Source organism: Xenopus laevis, chromosome 9_10L (genome assembly GCF_017654675.1).
Source record: "Xenopus laevis strain J_2021 chromosome 9_10L, Xenopus_laevis_v10.1, whole genome shotgun sequence".
Taxonomy (NCBI): Eukaryota; Metazoa; Chordata; class Amphibia; order Anura; family Pipidae; genus Xenopus; species Xenopus laevis.
Genome location: NC_054387.1, coordinates 36,042,718 through 36,060,485, shown reverse-complemented (window position 1 = coordinate 36,060,485; position 17,768 = coordinate 36,042,718). Strand labels below are relative to the sequence as shown.

General features: G+C 41.4%; 1 protein-coding gene across 1 annotated transcript; it reads right to left on the bottom strand.

The window, feature by feature from the left end:
• Positions 1 to 7,169: 7,169 nt before the first annotated feature.
• Positions 7,170 to 13,062, bottom strand: zswim3.L (zinc finger SWIM-type containing 3 L homeolog). The gene is made up of 2 exons (XM_018235176.2): positions 12,551 to 13,062; positions 7,170 to 9,447 (listed from the first exon to the last, which is right to left on the bottom strand). The coding sequence occupies exons 1-2, from the start codon at positions 12,703 to 12,705 to the stop codon at positions 7,335 to 7,337; spliced, it is 2,268 nt and encodes a 755-aa protein (XP_018090665.1). The 5' UTR covers positions 12,706 to 13,062; the 3' UTR covers positions 7,170 to 7,334.
• Positions 13,063 to 17,768: the final 4,706 nt, after the last annotated feature.

The following is a 17,768-nucleotide window of genomic DNA, read 5'->3' as shown; positions in this document are numbered from 1 at the left end:
ACTTTTTTTTTCTAATTTCGGTTCTGTACATTACCACAGTGAATTTCAAATGAAACAACTCAGATACAGTTGAACTGCAGACTTTCAGTTTTAATTCAGTTGCTTGAACAAAAAGATTGTATAGAAATGTGAGGAGCTAAAGCCTTTTTTTAACACAATCACTTCATTTCAGGGGCTCAAAAGTTAATGGACCATTGACTCAAAAGCTATTTCATGGGCAGGTGTGGGAAATTCCTTCGTTATGTCATTATCAATGAAGCAGATAAAAGCACTGCAGTTGATTTGAGGGGGGTGCTTGTATGTGGAAGATTTTGCAGTGAACAGACAACATGCAGTCAAAAGAGCTCTCCATGCAGGTGAAACAAGCCATCCTTAAGCTGCAAAAACAGAAAAAAACCCATCCGAGAAATTGCTACAGTATTAGGAGTGGCAAAATCTACAGGTTGGTACATCCAGATAAAGAAAGAAAGCACTGGTGAACTCAGCAATGCAAAAAGACCTGAACGTCCACAGAAGACAGCAGTGGTGGATGATCGCAGAATCATTTCCATGGTGAAGAGAAACCCCTTCACAACAGTTAAACAAGTGAACAACACTCTCCAGGAGGTAGTTGTATCAATATCCAAGTCTACCATAAAGAGAAGACTGCATGAAAGTAAATACAGAGGGTGCACTGCAAGGTGCAAGCCACTCATAAGCATCAAGAATAGAAAGGCTAGATTGGACTTTGCTAAAAAAAAACATCTAAAAAAAGCCAGCACAGTTCTGGAAAAACATTCTTTGGACAGATTAAATATAGATCAACCTCTACCAGAATGGTGGCAAGAAAAAATATGGAGAAGATGTGGAACAGCTCATGATCCAAAGTATACCACATTATCTGTAAAATGGTGGAGGCAGTGTGATGGCTTGGCCGTGCATGGCTGCCAGTGACACTGGGACACTAGTGTTTATCCATGATGTGACACAGGACAGAAGCAGACGAATGAATTCTGAGGTGTTCAGAGACATACTGTCTGCTCAAATCCAGCTAAATGCAGTCAAACTGATTGGGAGGTGTTTCATAATGACCCAAAACATACAGCCAAAGCAATCCAGGAGTTTATTAAAGCAAGTTTATTATGGCCAAGTCAGTCACCTGATCTGAACCCAATTGAGCTGCATTTCACTTGTTGAAGACTAAACTTCGGACAGAAAGGCCCACAAACAAACAGCAACTGAAAGCCGCTGCAGTAAAGACCTGGCAGAGCATTAAAAAGGAGGAAACCCAGAATCTGGTGATGTCCATGAGTTCAAGTATTAGAAATGAACATTATTTTCAGTTTTTTAATTTGTCCAAATACTTTTGAGCCCCTGAAATGAAGTGATTGTGTTAAAAAAAGGCTTTAGCTCCTCACATTTTTATGCAATCTTTTTGTTCAACCCACTGAATTAAAACTGAAAGTCTTCAGTTCAACTGCATCTGAGTTGTTTCATTTGAAATTCACTGTGGTACAGAACCAAAATTAGAAAAAAGTTGTCTGTCCAAATATTTATGGACCTAACTGTATATAGTTGAACACGTTAACTGTTTCGGTTCTCAACTTGAATGAGTACTAATCAAATTCATAGTTACATAGTTAAATTGGGTTGAAAAAAGACAAAGTCCATCAAGTCCAACCCCTCCAAATGAAAACCAAGCATCCATACACACACCCCTCCCTACTTTTAATTAAATTCTATATACCCATACCTATACTAACTATAGAGCTTAGTATCACAATAGCCTTTGATATTATATCCAATTCATTGTGGTAATGCACAGAACCAAAATTAGAAAAAAAGTTGTCTGTCCAAATAAAATTCCATCATCAACAAAGGATTGTGCAGCCTTATCAACTACTAGTGGATTGGATCCACATCCTTACGGAAAGATTTGTAACCTAGCCTTTGTGCTATAGGTTCACAGCTTGGATGGAGCATAAGCTGTTTAAAGAAGAAGGAAAGGCAAAATGCATGCTCTATCACCCTCTAAATTACTCACATTGATGACCTTGATCGCTATATTTTCTGCTCACCATTGCAAATACAAAAGCAGAAAATAATGGTTGATGTTCTGCGCTGCTTCTGTACAACGCGGTGGCAATCTTACTAAAGGATTTGAGACTTCCTCATGCGCGAAAAAAGGAGAATAAAAAAGGAGAAAGGCTGCGCCTCTGAGACATGCGAATTAAACTAGAATTGAGCCCAACGTGCCTCAAGGCTGCTTCGGGCAGCAGGGAGGAAGCTTCCTTGAAAATTAGTGACTTCACCCGAGTCCAACACTACATTCTCTGCAGAGTGGTGTTCCTCCTTCTAGACACCAGGGAGAAAGCATTCGCTACGCTTTGTAAGTTATGAGTCCGCTAGACGTATGAAATATTCTTAAATTGAACCTTTAGTTCTCCTTTAATCTGTGCTGTATCTTTAAGGGAAAGGCTCCTAATGCCAGGGAGCCTGGTGCACTAATTGCCTTTTGGGAGTGTTGCAGGCGTATGAGCCTGATGTAGCATATTGGCTGTTTGGTTTTACCAGCAAAGGAATTAGAACTGTTGCGGTATGGATATTTAACCAAATCCCTGGAATATACACATTATTATTGATTTCTCAACACAGTGTTTCCCAACCACTAAACTGGTTACCTTGATATGGTTAGTAGGATATTGTTGGTAAATGACCACAAGAAACTCCGATTTCACTATGAAGCTACGGGGAGTATATCAGGAATCATTAGTTCAATCCTCAGGAATCAAGACGGTTGTACTTACCTGCAATTTTTCTTGTGTGTAAAAATGGTTGTTCATTCCTTAATTGCAACGTCTACCATTCAACATATGAATATTAACATATGGATTCTAATGGCATATATGGTTATTATGACTAGAAGTCTGCAGACATCAGTGCTATCATGATATAACCATATAGTGTGTTATACTAATCACACCTTTGCACTTCACCAGGATTCTGTACCACAATATTGGCAATAAGCAGTGTCATAATACAGCATATCATACTAAGTGCACGCCTAACTTCATTTTGCTACCATACGGCAACATCTGCATTTAACCTGCGTTATCATCAAGCTGCCTTTCAGCATTTGATATCAAGTGCACTTCTGCACAGGGCGTTATACTTAATGTTCACCTACAGCTCCCTATACTGCCATAGGGTAATGGCTGCATTCAAACAGTATTAGCAGATATGGATTAAGTGCGCTTCTGCAGTCTCTCATTACTATATTAAAACTTATGTAATAATAAGATATCGGTATTGATCAAACCGATCATTGTATAGCCATTCAGTGTGTTGTGCTCACCTATAGTACTCTATACTACCATATTGTAATGTCTGCATTTAACCAGTAATAGCAGGATAGTCATTGAGCATATGGAGGCTAGTTGCAGTTCTGCAAACATCAGTATTATCATGATATAACCATTCAGTGGGTGGTACTAATCACACCTTGCATTATACTAAGGGCACCCTTCACCAGGGCCAGGCCAAGCAGACAGGGCGCCGTAGACACCCGGTCGGCTACCCCCCCCCATGTGAGCGCGCGCTCGCGGCCTCAAACATACGCGAGTGCGCTATAAGTGGAGATTAAAGAAAGGGAAGGCCAGGGTTGTGACAGAGGGAGGGGCATGACGGAAACAGAGTGGAGGAGAGGAGGGAATCAAGCAGCAGGGGAGCAAACGAGCTGGACGAGGCGTAGGCAGATAACTTTTAATCAGGTACCTGCCCAACGCACCCACATCCTTGCGCCCTAGGCAGGTGCCTCTTCTGCCTACCCCTAGTTCTGGTCCTTCACTTTGTTGCCTTACTACGACATCCACACATAACCTACCCATCATAATGTAGCCATTCAATGCACGTCTGCAGTTCAGTTTTACTATATTACAACTTACGTTGTAACCAAAGTTATCGCTGTATAACCATTCAAGGTGCCAAATAATGTGTACTATGCAATTCCATATATTAACATATTGCAATCTTTACAGTATTTAAGCATATAAATACAAAGGGCACCTCGGAAGTGCAACATGTTTACCACATTGCACTTCTGCAGCCATGAGCACTATTACAATAGCTAGGTAAAATATTAAAAGTAAACTTTAATAATGAGGGTTTCCATTAGAATGGTATTTTATTTTACAGATCACCATCAAAACGGTGAGGTCTTGATGCTACTTGGCATATTAAAGTAATATAAACTGCTGCAGTATATCAATTTGGGATATCATTCTCCTGCGGTAACTGTAAATAGTCAGAATGGTACTATTGCGGTATTTCCTTGTAATGCAGCCTACTATTGAAGCGTTTGTATATTAATACATTATTATACATAATGGTACTGCAAATATAGGGATAATGCATTACTGTTGTTAGATGACTTAATCTAAAGCTCATACTACATAATCCTGCTATAGGTCTATCTTGATTTATCCGGTACATACTGGGCTTCTGCATGAACTTGTTAGTATATCGAACTAATAATCTATCTTTATAACCGATTTAACTAGGGTATGTATTATCCATAAGACGGAACCCTATAGTAGTACAAATATAAGTTGGAGTGGTGCGTATGCTACAAGGCGGAGTGACGCTCTAAGGTATCATCGTATCATGCAACTGTATTGCCATGTCACTTTTCTGTATTTAATTCCTCAATGCTTCTGCAACTGTATGGTGGTCTCTATTCTAAGGAATATTGTATGTGATTGCCTTCGGTCAATATATTAGTAGCTGCCATGGCAGCTACCCACAGTACCAAAGTTGCTCTATGAATTAACTACTCTAGTTGGAGGGTGCAGTGGCCTGTATATCAGTTAGCTCTCTTGGTTATTTATACCCTCCCTATCTATGATGCTTTTGTGTATTCCATTATTGCCCACTGCTATGCGAATGGACAGGAAAAGTGAAAATCATATCATACTTACCAAGATTTTGCTTTCCTGGTCTGTAGCATGGCAGTGGGCAGGGTCGGACTGGGGGGCCCAGGGCCCCCTCTGACTCCACCCCCCTATACGACGCGCGAGCGCGCATGGATGAAGGCGCCGCATGCGCAGATGGCGCTGCGCCTGAAATAACTTCCCCCCCCAAATCTGATCGGGAGAGAGGACAGTCCGACACTGGCAGTGGGCATGGCTTCCCGACCCTAGTGGGGGGAGCTCTCTGTTTTCAGTCAATGAGATGGATGCTGGGTGGTGGGGAGCCAAATTTATTGATTGCTTGCTAATTTAGGTCAGGTGAAAGGGGATGTATCCCATAATTGCCCACTGCCATGCTACAGTCCAGGAAAAAATCCCAGTATGTATATGATTTTCACTTATATTTCACTGCTCATTTTACAATGTGTGAGCACAATTACTGACGAGGCAGCGATCTGTTGCCATGGGAGAATGATTTCTCCTGCCGATGTCCCAATATGGCCAGTGTACACACTGCCATGGCAACCTTACTTCACCTAGAAACCGAGCTCTTTTTGCCACACGGAACGTTATAAAATTAGCCCATTGTAATTGCATGTGCCCCTGTGAAGAAACCGCTGGAATTTGATTTTTAGGTTTCTTAAAAAGAACAGAAATTAAAATTTGACCAGCTCAGCAACGAAAACAACTATTGAATAGGTTCTTGATAATAAAGTTGGCCTCTGTGTGAATTTTTCAGTGTTTCCAAGCAGACATACTTGTTTTTTTAACGGTAGGACTACATGGACGTTTTTCGGTGTGATCTGACGCACTGCGCCAAAAATTAGGTAAGTGAATGCATTGTCGCATGGTGTCGCAGCGTCGATCCGACGTGACTGTAGGCTGCAGACCTGCATCTGACAGTTGTGTCGCGTCGGATCAACGCTGCGACACCATGCGACAATGCATTCACTTACCTTATTTTTAACGCATGCGACTTGTCGCAGTGCGTTGGATCGCGCAGAAAATGTCCATGTAGTCCTACCCTAACAATATTTCTAAGCTTTCCCATGCTGCTATTTGAGATTATAGGCTCTTAGGAGCAGGTCCCTCCACTCCAAGTTTTACTCTGTAAAACCCTTGCTTTTAATTTAAAATTTACAATTATTATTGAAATATATAATAATTGTGTTTGTTAAAAATTATTGTAAAGCACTGCAAACCTTGCTGGTGATGGTGTAATAAAAGATGGTGTAATTTGGCAGCAGCCAGCACCCCTCACCCATTACTATTGGTCTTCAGACATCTTCAGGCCCCCACTGAAGTTCCAAAGTAACAGATATGGAAAGTCACAGCTGTAACAGTCAAGGTCCAGAGATATCAATGCTAGTATAGATGAATTACCCTAAATGAACTTAAGATGCCTCAAGTGCCAGATCAACAGCCGAAGCGCCACTTAGTCCTCATCCAACTAACTCAAACAACCTAGTGCAAATGTGTTGGGATACAAATGTGTCGGGATACAACAGGCATACTTACCCAAAAAGATTTAAGGTCGTCATTGATTAAAAAAAGCGGGGCGTTATTTATTTTTTTTTTTTTTAACATGGCATTCTGTGGAACATGGGTTTTTCCAGATAAGGGATCTTTCTGCAATTTGGACACCATATTGTAAGAAAAACATTTAAACATGAAATAAACCCAATAGGATTGTTTTGCTATTAATATGGATTCATGCAGCTCAGTTACCATCAAGCACAAGCTGTTTTGTAATGTATCCCTCTAAACTTGCAAAAAAAAAAAAAAGAAATATAAATATATATATTTTATTTTTGCACTACTCTGGCTGTCCTGCCATGAAAGCTGTAGATGAAAGTCTACAGCAGATTGCTTATTTTATAAAACTGCACTGAATTTCTAAATAAAGTAGAGTACAAAGGTGCTTATTTTATGGTAGAGAACAGGTATTTGCAATATTATTTTTGGACTTTACATCCCCTTTAAACTCCAATCTGTGGGGCTCACCTCTGGCTGGGGAGGCTCAAAATGTCCAGCTAGAGTGAGATTTGGGGAGAATGATGATTTGCTCTACTAGATAGTACTGGAAGCTCAGTTTAAAGGCCAATAAGGCTACAGTTTTAGGGTAACCCTTAATCCCAGCCTTAAATACCTTATATTTGTAAACTCTATGGTAAGTGGGGTTCAAAATGCTGACCAACAAAGATACTTGAACTGAAACAGTCCAAAAATAACAAAGAAATTTATTTTCTTTACACTAAAATACATTTTCGGCATTGTCTGTTTATAGACACAAATATTTAAGGCCCAGACACAAAGTTCACTGAAGACATGAGGTAAGTACAGAGAGTACGCCAACAATTATTTTATTTCTTATTAGTCAATAGTGTTTCACCTCCAAGATGGCTGAAAATCCAATCTACACAGCTCCTGGCAACCAGAATACTCTTCTCCTTCAGAGGGTTCTCTCTTCACCCACTGATAGGGAAGTTCTACAGTGTTCATTTCAGAAGAATATCCATTAACAGTTGTTTTAGATTGTGTACTCCACTTGTCCATCAAAGCCTTCAGAGTAGAGCACCTGGAATTCAAGTCAGGAGCCCCACACTGTAACAGAAGATTAGAGAGTTCCCTGGTTAGAGTCCGGATCTTGCTGTGTCGCTCCTTAGCCTCTTCCTCATCCCTAGTATAGTGCAATAACCTGTTCCAGACCTTCAAACCACATAAGGGCTGCATGTATTTCTTCTGCAAATTGCTAGAGACCATGGCTGATTCCACAGGCTTCTTGCATGCATATAGGATACTCAACATGTGCCGACATGGCAGCTGGTAGTTTACACTGAAGTAGCATGTGCAAGAACCGCAATTATTACTGATCTTATGCGATTGTTCAAGAATCTGGACAGCGATATACCCACTCTTTGCATTGATACGATGTGTGGCCCGTTTCACCACCTCCCACTCCTTCATGCAAAGCTGAAAGCCAAGATGACTGCAGTGCTCCCACAAAGCAAAAGCCATGGTATCGGTTACATTCCGAGGTCTTACTTGACCCTTTTGAGACGGTGCAAATTTGTAAACCATGAGTTTTTTTGCAATTTCTTTGTCTCTCTCCTTGGAAACGATTTCCTGCTGCCTCATCCATGTGCTCACATTGTTGGAGGAGCATGGGGGAGCCTTTTTGTCAACTTGCTCAATAGGACAGTCATTTGGAGAAGCTTTGTCTTTCTGAACAGGCAGTGCTGTGTCAACAATTGGGTTGGGGGAAGAGACTTTTGGTGGTGCAGCGAAGGAGTTTGTATTCTGGATCATTTTGTTGTTTCTGTTTGATGTTCTAGGGCTCAGTCTGGAAAAGCCCAAGGAACCATCTCTTTGGTTCCCCAATACTTTGCTGTTGAAACAGTCAGCATTTTCCACAAACTTCTGGATATCAGATTCTATAGAGCTCTGTTTTTGCAGCAAGCAGAATATTTTTTTGGCGACTACATCCAGACTGTCCATGTAGGTGCTGCATGAATGCAAGCCCTTCTTTACATGCATGTACCAAAGCATTTCACAGGAAAACCAGTGAGCATCCAGGAAGTTGTACAGCTCTTTAGCCACTCTGCCCTGCAGTTTACCGGCAAGGACTGACAGCTTCTCTGGAGATGTGTTGTATATCGCATCATCTAGAGATTTCTGAAGCCACTCCTTGGTTGAAGCAGAGCCTCTCATCTTTCGCTCAATCAAACGAGCCATATGATACACTGACAGCAGAATTTGTGCGGAAGGAAAACGCTCTTTAAGAAGGGCCGTGTGTCCAAAGGACATTTCTGTAAAGATTACTTTTACTTTTAGCCAGTCTGCGTTGAAGTTTTGAAAGACACTCAACATTTTGCCCAAGGTGTTTGGGTTTTCCTTTCTGACAAAGGAGAAGTGAACTACTTTTGTGCTTCGCTCTTTGGTCTCAACCAGGAAAGCATAAAGGATGTAACCAGATTTTATGGCGACCCTGTGTAGCACAAGACTCTCTGGATACTTTTCAAATAAACCACCCATTTTACTTGTCTGGAAACCGAAATGCTCCAATTCCTTTTGACTCCCAATGGTCATAATGGCCTTGGCACCTGTATCTTCAGATGAAAATTTTTTCATCAGCTGGGTCAAGTTCGTGACTGCAGCTCCTGAGACAGCATTCTCAAAACGGTCAGTCTCATTGACTGAGCCACCATGGCAGTCATCTGGGTCGGACAGATCTTCCATATTAACACAAACCTGTGCTGTATCATCATCAGGGCAAGTTGAAGAGAGCCTCTTGCTGCACAGTTTCTTAGGCAGTGGCTCTGATTTTTCAGAAGGAGATTCCATTTCATTGGACACCTCCTCTGTTTCCACAGTGTGGACATGATCAGAGTCTTCATCCTTAATCACCAGGCAATCCAGTTTCTCGTCATACTGCAGAATGAAGTAAGCCGGGCATGGACTTTCCTGTCTCCGCGAACAACAAAATTTTAAGCGGGTGAATCTGCAATGCAAAAGACAAAATCCATTTATGAAATGCAATAAAACAGTGGTATTCACAATCAACAAGCATTCCAATAATATACAAGCATGGGATCCATTATAGGCAACATATATTTTATAAAGCCCTACTAGCTTCTAATACTCATATGCTAGAGTAAAACAAGGCTGTTTTCCCCAAAGAGGGGGATAAATATGGATAAAGCCCAATACTTGGTGCCTGGAAGAATCAGTCTATTGTTGTGGAGGAGGCATGGAGTATCATTTAGTCTGAAAATAAGCGGAGATTTGAGAAAAATGCCCATTTTCAGTTCTAGATAATCTATATGAGGACATAAAGTAAACAATGAGAGTATTTCTTTCATTTTTGTTGTTGTTCATTATACAATCTGGAGATTTTTTTCTCTATACATATATTTTTGCCAGTGCTTGGTTTAAAAAATGTAAACAGCAATTTGAGAAATTTTGCTACAAAGGCTTCGAAGCATGAATAAATACAGCTTTCTCAGCACTCAATCTATTCTAAAAAGGGGACTACAGTAGATCTTTCCTCTGTAGGCTAATGTCATATGCAGTGATTTCCGTGCTGGCACAGAAAATGCAGCTTTGACCTCTACTGCCCAAATTATGAATGCAGTAACAGGAATGCCAATACTCCTGTCTCTACAAAAATGGGTGTATTCGGGTGTATTTTTAATTGTACACAGTAACAGGCATGCTGCATTCCTGTTGAAGGAGAACTAAACCCCCAAACTAATGAAAACCCCTACCCTCCATAGCGCCCCCCCCTTGCACAGATGTTAATACCTGTAAATGCCCCTAAGTGTTTAATTACCCCTCGATGCAGAGACATCTCAGCGGAGCTCACGGATGACATGTTCACCGATTCTAAATCTTTGGGTCCCTTCAGCAATTTCCATGGCTGTCAGCGCATGCGCAGTTATCTGGGACCAGAAAATTGCTACAACGGGGCATGTGCCAATACACCACTTACTTACTAAAGACTCCCCAAGCGAATGTGGCGCCTGTGAGCTCTGCTGCAATGACTCTGCATCGAGGGGTAATTAAAGACTTAGGGGTATTTACAGGTATAAACACCTGTGCGGGGGGGGGACGACAGGGGACTATGGAGGGGGGGGTTTTCATTAGTGTGGGGGTTTAGTGCTCCTTTAACTGCACATGAAGATGGAATAGTTAGAGGGCAGAGGGAGTAGCTTTCTACTGGAGAAAGGCTATTGTGTGACATGAACCACTGACCATTTAATGTAAACGGCCCAGGATACAATGCCAAACCAGGTTCTGTACTTTATACAGTCAAGTCTGAATCAAGATTAAAAATAATCTCTGGCATTTCAAGTGCACAGAGACCCAAACAGCACCTATAAATAGTGAATGTCTGTGGCATCTTACAGCAGCTCCCATTGTATTTGATAGATTGTCTGTCTGATGTGTGTAAAATTACCAATACATGGACAGATTTAAGATGCAATTCTGCCCATTGAGCTCATGTGCCTTTTGTATGGGCTCTCCCTGACAGATATCCACATATCGACCATGTCTACGGAGACTGCCTGAAAATCCTGAGGCTCTCCTGATGGCCCTTATAGGCTCCATCGTATAATACCATAGCAGGCTTGAGACCAACAACTAGATCTGCCTAATTTAGCCCAACATGAGGGTGGGATGGCCAAATCTAGCCCAGGTTCATTCATCTTACGAAACCACAGAAATGATGAATAAACTGGTACATTGCAGGGGACAAATAGTGATGCTATGTACAGCGATGGTGGAAGTGGAACGTTTCTGAAGCCTTACATGTAGGGTTGCCACCTGCTTGGTTTTGACCCAAACAGTTTGGTTTTTGTAAGGCCTTATGAAACCCGAACAATAATCTGGCCAGTACATGAAAATCATTTAAATACTAAGATACTCACCTCAACATGGCTTAGTTACTATCAAGTACAGTTCATTTCTTATTATTACAGATACAAAAAAAAAAAAACAAATCAATCAAAAATAATTTTTTCAAAATTAGCATTGCTGTATTTCAGCTTTCTGGATAAAGCACTTCTGGATAATAGATCTCTGTAATTAAAGGATTGGGCTTAATCATCGAGCAGAATATAGCTAGAGATAGGGTTGCCACCTGTGTGGTTTTGAACTGGGCATCAACACTTTAAAGGAGACATATAGGATAAATGAAAAAAAAAAAACCTAATTTTGTAGACAATTGTAAGTAATATATGGTGTTGCTTTTACATGGTGCTAAAAATTAATATTATCTTTCAAAATAGCCCCTTTATTGGAGCTCCCTATAGATGTTCTCTGGTCCCAGTCCATGTTTCAAATGAGGGGTGGGCGTGTCCTAACGGTCCCTGCCAGAAGCACAGTAGGAGGGGGACAGCCAATCACAGGCCTGCAGTCACGCAAGCACAGACAAGCTTCAGTTCCCTATCAGGTCCTGCTAGCTGCTGATTGGTTCCTGTCCTACAGTGCAGTGAGCTGAGAGCCGCCGGTTCCCCTGCACAGCCTGCGAATTCAGGGAGCAGGAGAGAAGGGAGGTATTATTAGGGTTTTGCAGAAATATTCAATAATTCAGCCTGAAACACTACTTTAGGGTCGAGGCAGACGGCAGATTTCGTCGTCTGGCAACTAATCGCCATATCTGCGGGGCAACAATCTCCCTGAACTGCCTTCCACCTGCTTGAATGAAAATCGCCTGCGCTAATGCACTCGCCGCACTTCGATTTCCAAAGTCGTCCGAAGTTGCCTCACAAGGAAACTTCGGAAATCAAAGCCCCGCCCCGCAGAAGAGGCGATTATTCGCCAGGAGACTAAATCAACCACAAAGCTGCCCCAACCCTTAAGTACAATTCTTCTATATCTAAATGAGTATAACGCACTGGTACATTCTTGTTTTGTACAACCTGAGAATACTGGATAGAAATCCAGCCAGTTGCATCTAAGTGATGCAATAACCTTGCCCTGGTGTCATAACTCCACCAGCATCATTGTGCCCACCTCTGATGTCATCGTGCCTGTTCCTACATCACTGCCCCACCCCGTGTTCGGGTGTAACCATCAGCAAAGGTGGCAACCCTACTTACATGACATCTTCCCGCACGCAGGCTCCTTGGGTCTCATTGTGCTCCAGGACTGAGGTGCTACTGTGAATGCTGTAGCTGTTCTTGGTGTCATTTTTGTAGGAACTAAACCTTTTCGTAAAGTCCTCGTAGGTGAGAAAACAGCTGCCTAGAAGCATAGCTGCACCTTCCCCAGCGAATCACACACACTACAAGGTGGGGTCAGTCTCCCTAGAACGTTGCCAAGGATTCCATAGGGACAGTTTAGTTGTAGATGTCACGCTATTAGCACAAAGCAGGGATACAAAAGCTGATTTAAAACTTGATATATAAACGTGCCAGCTGCCTGTACCCCCGACGCTTCATGCCGCCCAACAACTTTTACCGGGACTCTCCCAATTTTCTTTAACGCCGGTCGCAGTTTAAATGTCCCGCAACCCCGTTTAAATATCCAGCTGCTCCCGACTCCTGGCGGCCATGTAATCCTGACGTCGCACGTTGCATCTCGCGAGGCTGTGGCAGCACGGCTACAAGCGTAGTGACGCGACACGTAACCGCCTCGAGTTCGTAGCGAGAAGTCACGGGGTACATTTATAGGCGAAAACATAAAGCAGCAGTCACAACTATGTCTGGTCACAAACTGTGTGCTCTGCTCACTGCTCATGTTGTCAGGGAATATAAAAAATAAAGACTAATACAGAAATCTCCATGCTCACTGTAATTCATATTTGTGCAAGGAACAAAGTCCAACTGTGCTTTCTTTACCTGATTGTGGTTGTATATGATCTCTGCCGCCATCTCTCAGTTTGACTAGAAATGAAAGACTGGGAGCAGGTGCAATGAAGTCATTTTAAGTGTGTTCTTGTACTCTGAGGGCCCCACAGTATTGTACGGTCTAACAAGGGGCATATTGTTCACAATTTAGGGACAACACAAGTATTAGAAGACTAGGAAATGTGACTAAAAGTAATAGTGAGTTTTTAGGTTTTTTATTTCACCATGGCATCGCTGTGCAAGTTGTGCTAGCAATTACAATTTAGGGGCACACCTAGGGTTGCCACCTTTTCTAGAAAAAAATACCGGCCGTCCTACATATTTTCCCTATTAATAACATTGGGATCAGCCATCATTTTTACCGACCAGTTGGCAACCGTAGTACCACCAAGGGCTAGATTAGAAGACGTGTGAAACTGACCAAAATTAATCTATACTCAGGTCCTAACTAGGGTTGCCACCTTTTCCTGAAAAAAATACCAGTCTTCCTATATATTTATCATTTTTCCCTATTAATAACATTGGGATAAACCAACATTTTTACCGGCTTGGCCGGTAAAATGCCGGCCAGGTGGCAACCCTAGTCCTAACTCAGAAGTGTTCTGGTCAATTCTGCAACAAAACGTTCAGGGGCCCCAAAAGGGCCTTGGTGAAGACCAGTATAGGCAGGGGTTTCCATGGAGGAATTACACCACGCCAGGTGTCTCCCAGGGTTAGGGTTGTCACCTTTTCCTGAAAAAAACACCAGCCTTCCTATATGTTTATCCTTTTTCCCTATTAATAACATTGGGATCAATAATCATTTTTACTGGCCAGGTGGCAACCCTACCTAGGATTACCCATAAACAGACTGTTACCGTTATTTTGATTTTTGGACTGACGTTTTATGTGAAGACTATGGACCAAACCATGGTGGCATCAGCGGGTTCCAGTTTGTGTCATCAAGGGCTAGATTTTTTTTAATTTAGGGACAAATCAAGGATTCATTAATGAGATGGCAGTGGGTGAAATTGACCAGCAGTGGTCTAGGCTTGCTCCAGTGATTTATGTGCAAATTAGGGCCATAAAGACATAATAATGGCTGAGTTAGGAGAAGACAATAGGGAAATTGACCAAAAGGAATCTTGAGTTTCCAGTTTAGTGGCATCAGAGGGTCCTGTTGCTTTTTGTGCAAGCAAGAGCCAGACTTTTTACAATTTTTGGACAGAACAAGGGCTAATTTAGTTGATGACTTGGTGAAACTGAATACAACTTATCTTTTACTCTAATTATCCTCTGGTCCTAACTCAGAAGTGTTCAGGTTCGCAGTAATAAGTTCTGGGGCCCCGAAAGGGCGTCAGTGAAGACCGGTGCTGACGGGGGTTTCTCCTGCTCCATGGAGGAATCAGACCGCACCAGCTCTGAAATCAAGGATTCCTTCATGAGAAGTCAGTGTGTTAAACTGGCCAAAAGTAATGAGTCCTGCTCCAGGGCTTTATGTGAATGTAGGGTTATTTCTTTTTCATAATTCAAGGACAAAGCAATGGCTAATATAGGAGAAGACTGGGTAAATTGACCAAAGGAATCATGAGTTTTTGTCACTGTGGCATCAGAGGTCCCAGTATTTTTTATGCAAACTAGGGATAGATTTGTCACACAGAAATGATGTGGACAGCAGCCAAAACAAATAATATCTTTATTTTCTAGAATTTTCACAATTTGGGGACATCTTGCTCCTTTCCAGGAGTTGCACTACATACAACTCTCTCAGCTTAAGCTGGCCATGTATGTGAAGATTGCCAAATGAGCAGATCTTTCAATGAAATGTCCTTGAGATGGGCAAAATCAAGTGATCTAATCGTTTGGCCCACAGGCCAGCAATTAGATCATAAGGGATATTCAAGTCAGCGGGACAAGAACCATGTCTATGTGCAGATGTGTTCCCAGATACGATCAGATTGGTATCTGACTGCTTTTTGACCAGATATAGGTCGATCAGGGCTTTCTGGTGGCACCATACATGATGCCTCACATGGATATTCCAAACTAAGTGATACACCCTAAAGCAGGGGTCCCCAACCTTTTTTTTACCTGTGAGCAACATTCAGATTTAGGGAGTTGGGGATAAACGCAAGCATGAAAAATGTTCCTGGGTGGTGCCAAATAAGGGTTGTGATTGGCTATTTGGTAGCCTCACTGTGGCCAGTCAACTTACAGGAAGCTCATTTTGGTAGTACACCTCATTTTTATGCAACCAAAATTTACCTACAAGCTAGTAATTCATAAATAAGCACCTGTTTTGAGGCAATGGGGAGCAACAACGAAGAGCAAAATGTTGCTCATGAGCCACTGGTTGGGGACCACTGCCCTAAAGAATGGGTAGAGGTAAAAAAAAAATACTACAAAGGGAAACATTGTATTTGGCTTTCAAACTCCAAAAGACACAAATGGCCTTTACGAAGTCAGTCTTAATCTTTTGTTTTCAAATATGTTCTATTTTTTGCAAATATTGAAAAATGTAGTATAAATGAAATAGGTAAAACATTTCTAGTTACTTCAGCATGTTGTGACTTGTATTAAAGTTTATATTAGGTATTTATTGTTTTTAAACCATTCTTTTTTTTGCTGTTTAAGTTGTGTCCAGTAGGGGGTGATGGGAAATGTAGTTCCTATCAAATGGAATGTCTATGAAAATATTTTTAAATTTTAAGCTTAATCCACTTTGATACACGCATTTTGTACAACAATTCTGTTTCACTAAGAATGATGGGAAATTGAGTACACCAAAGAGATGTGGATTTGTAAAATGGACATATAAAAGTTGACTTATTGCATAACATGAACTGAGTTGGCAGCTTATTGGCCCGTGTATGGGGCCCTCCGACGGGCTTCCCTGATCGATATCTCGCCGAAAGTCGTTCAGATGTCGATCGGAGCGGGGTCCACCCTCCCTTTACCCATCATTAGGATCCGATCGTTGGGCCCTAGATCAGATCAGCCGATATTGGCCACCTTAAGGTGGGTATATCGGGAGAGATCCGCTCGTTTGGCGACATATCTGCTGTACAAGACTTATCACTCAGTTACTCACAATGTATTTCCATTGGATTTGTTTTTTTCTGCATGAGAATATTAAAGAATCACAAGTTAATTTAAGGGGTTAAGGATATAAATCACCATTTATTGCAGGACAATAGCTCCTGACAGCTGAAAGAAAAGAATATATGCATTTGTGCTGACTATATCAGCATTTCCTTGTTGTACAACTATCCAGGGGACCCCAAGGTTCCAGTGCTTTACCAAGTGTATAGGACTCGTGAATACAGCACTGTGTGTTATATTGTGAACCTTGCTACACACCATGGAGGAGTATGTAGCTTGTTGTCATGACACGTAGGGATACTCAGTATTCATATTTACTCACATTGCAGCTCCACAGTCCAGATGGCGGAAAATTTCTGGAACCAAAGTTACTTTTTTGATTTGTTCACTGTTAAAGGGGACCCCTCCTTTTTTTAACATATGCTCATGGCGTTGTGAATAAGTGCATAAATATCTGAACCTGTGCACCACCGAACATGTTCCTTCACTTCAACATGGAACAAGGTGGGGGAGAAGTTCAATAACTCTGCCAGAGTAATAGGTGGTGAGAAACAGGTACAGGTATGGGACCTGTTATCCAGAATGCTCGGACCTGGGCTATTCCGGATAACGGATCTTTCCGTAATTTGGGTTTTTATGCCTTAAGTCTACTAGAAATTCATTAAATAAACCCAATAGACTGGTTTTGATTCCAATAAGGATTAATTATATCTTAGTTGGGATCAAGTACAAGCTGCTGTTTTATTATTACAGATAAAAAGGAAATCATTTTTAAAAATTTGGATTTGGATAAAATTGAGTATATGGGAGACAGCCATTCCGTAATTCGGAGCTTTCTGGATATCGGGATTCCGGATAAGGGATCCTATACCTGTACCTTCAAGTCAAAAGCAGAATGGTATGGTTTCCTGTAAATCAGAGAAATCACACAGTATCTAGTAGAATTAAGTGAAAAGGCAACTGGACATTAAGGGGGTTATTTACTAAAATCCAAATTTATCTCATAATCTTAATAAAAAAAGTTCGACCAAACTCCCATACCTGATTTTAGCTTATTTATTAAAAGAAAACTTGATTTAAGCCGATTGTGAAAAAACTCAATAAAATCGAGCAAAAATCAAAATTTTCTTTTTCCTGAATCTCTTGATTCTTTTTTAGTTCTTGCCCGAAAAAGTAGAATTTTCGCGCTAAACCCTGCGCAGGCTACAATAACTTCATATTGGGATAGGTGCCTCTCCCATTGACTTAAACAGGACCTCGACAGCTCTGAGATGGCAGATTTTCGGATTCAGGCTTTTCGTAGCATCAGGGACTTTTTTTCCCTCTAAAAAGTTTTCTAGTGAAAAAAAACCCAATTTTTTTTCTATATTTCACAACTCGACCTTCA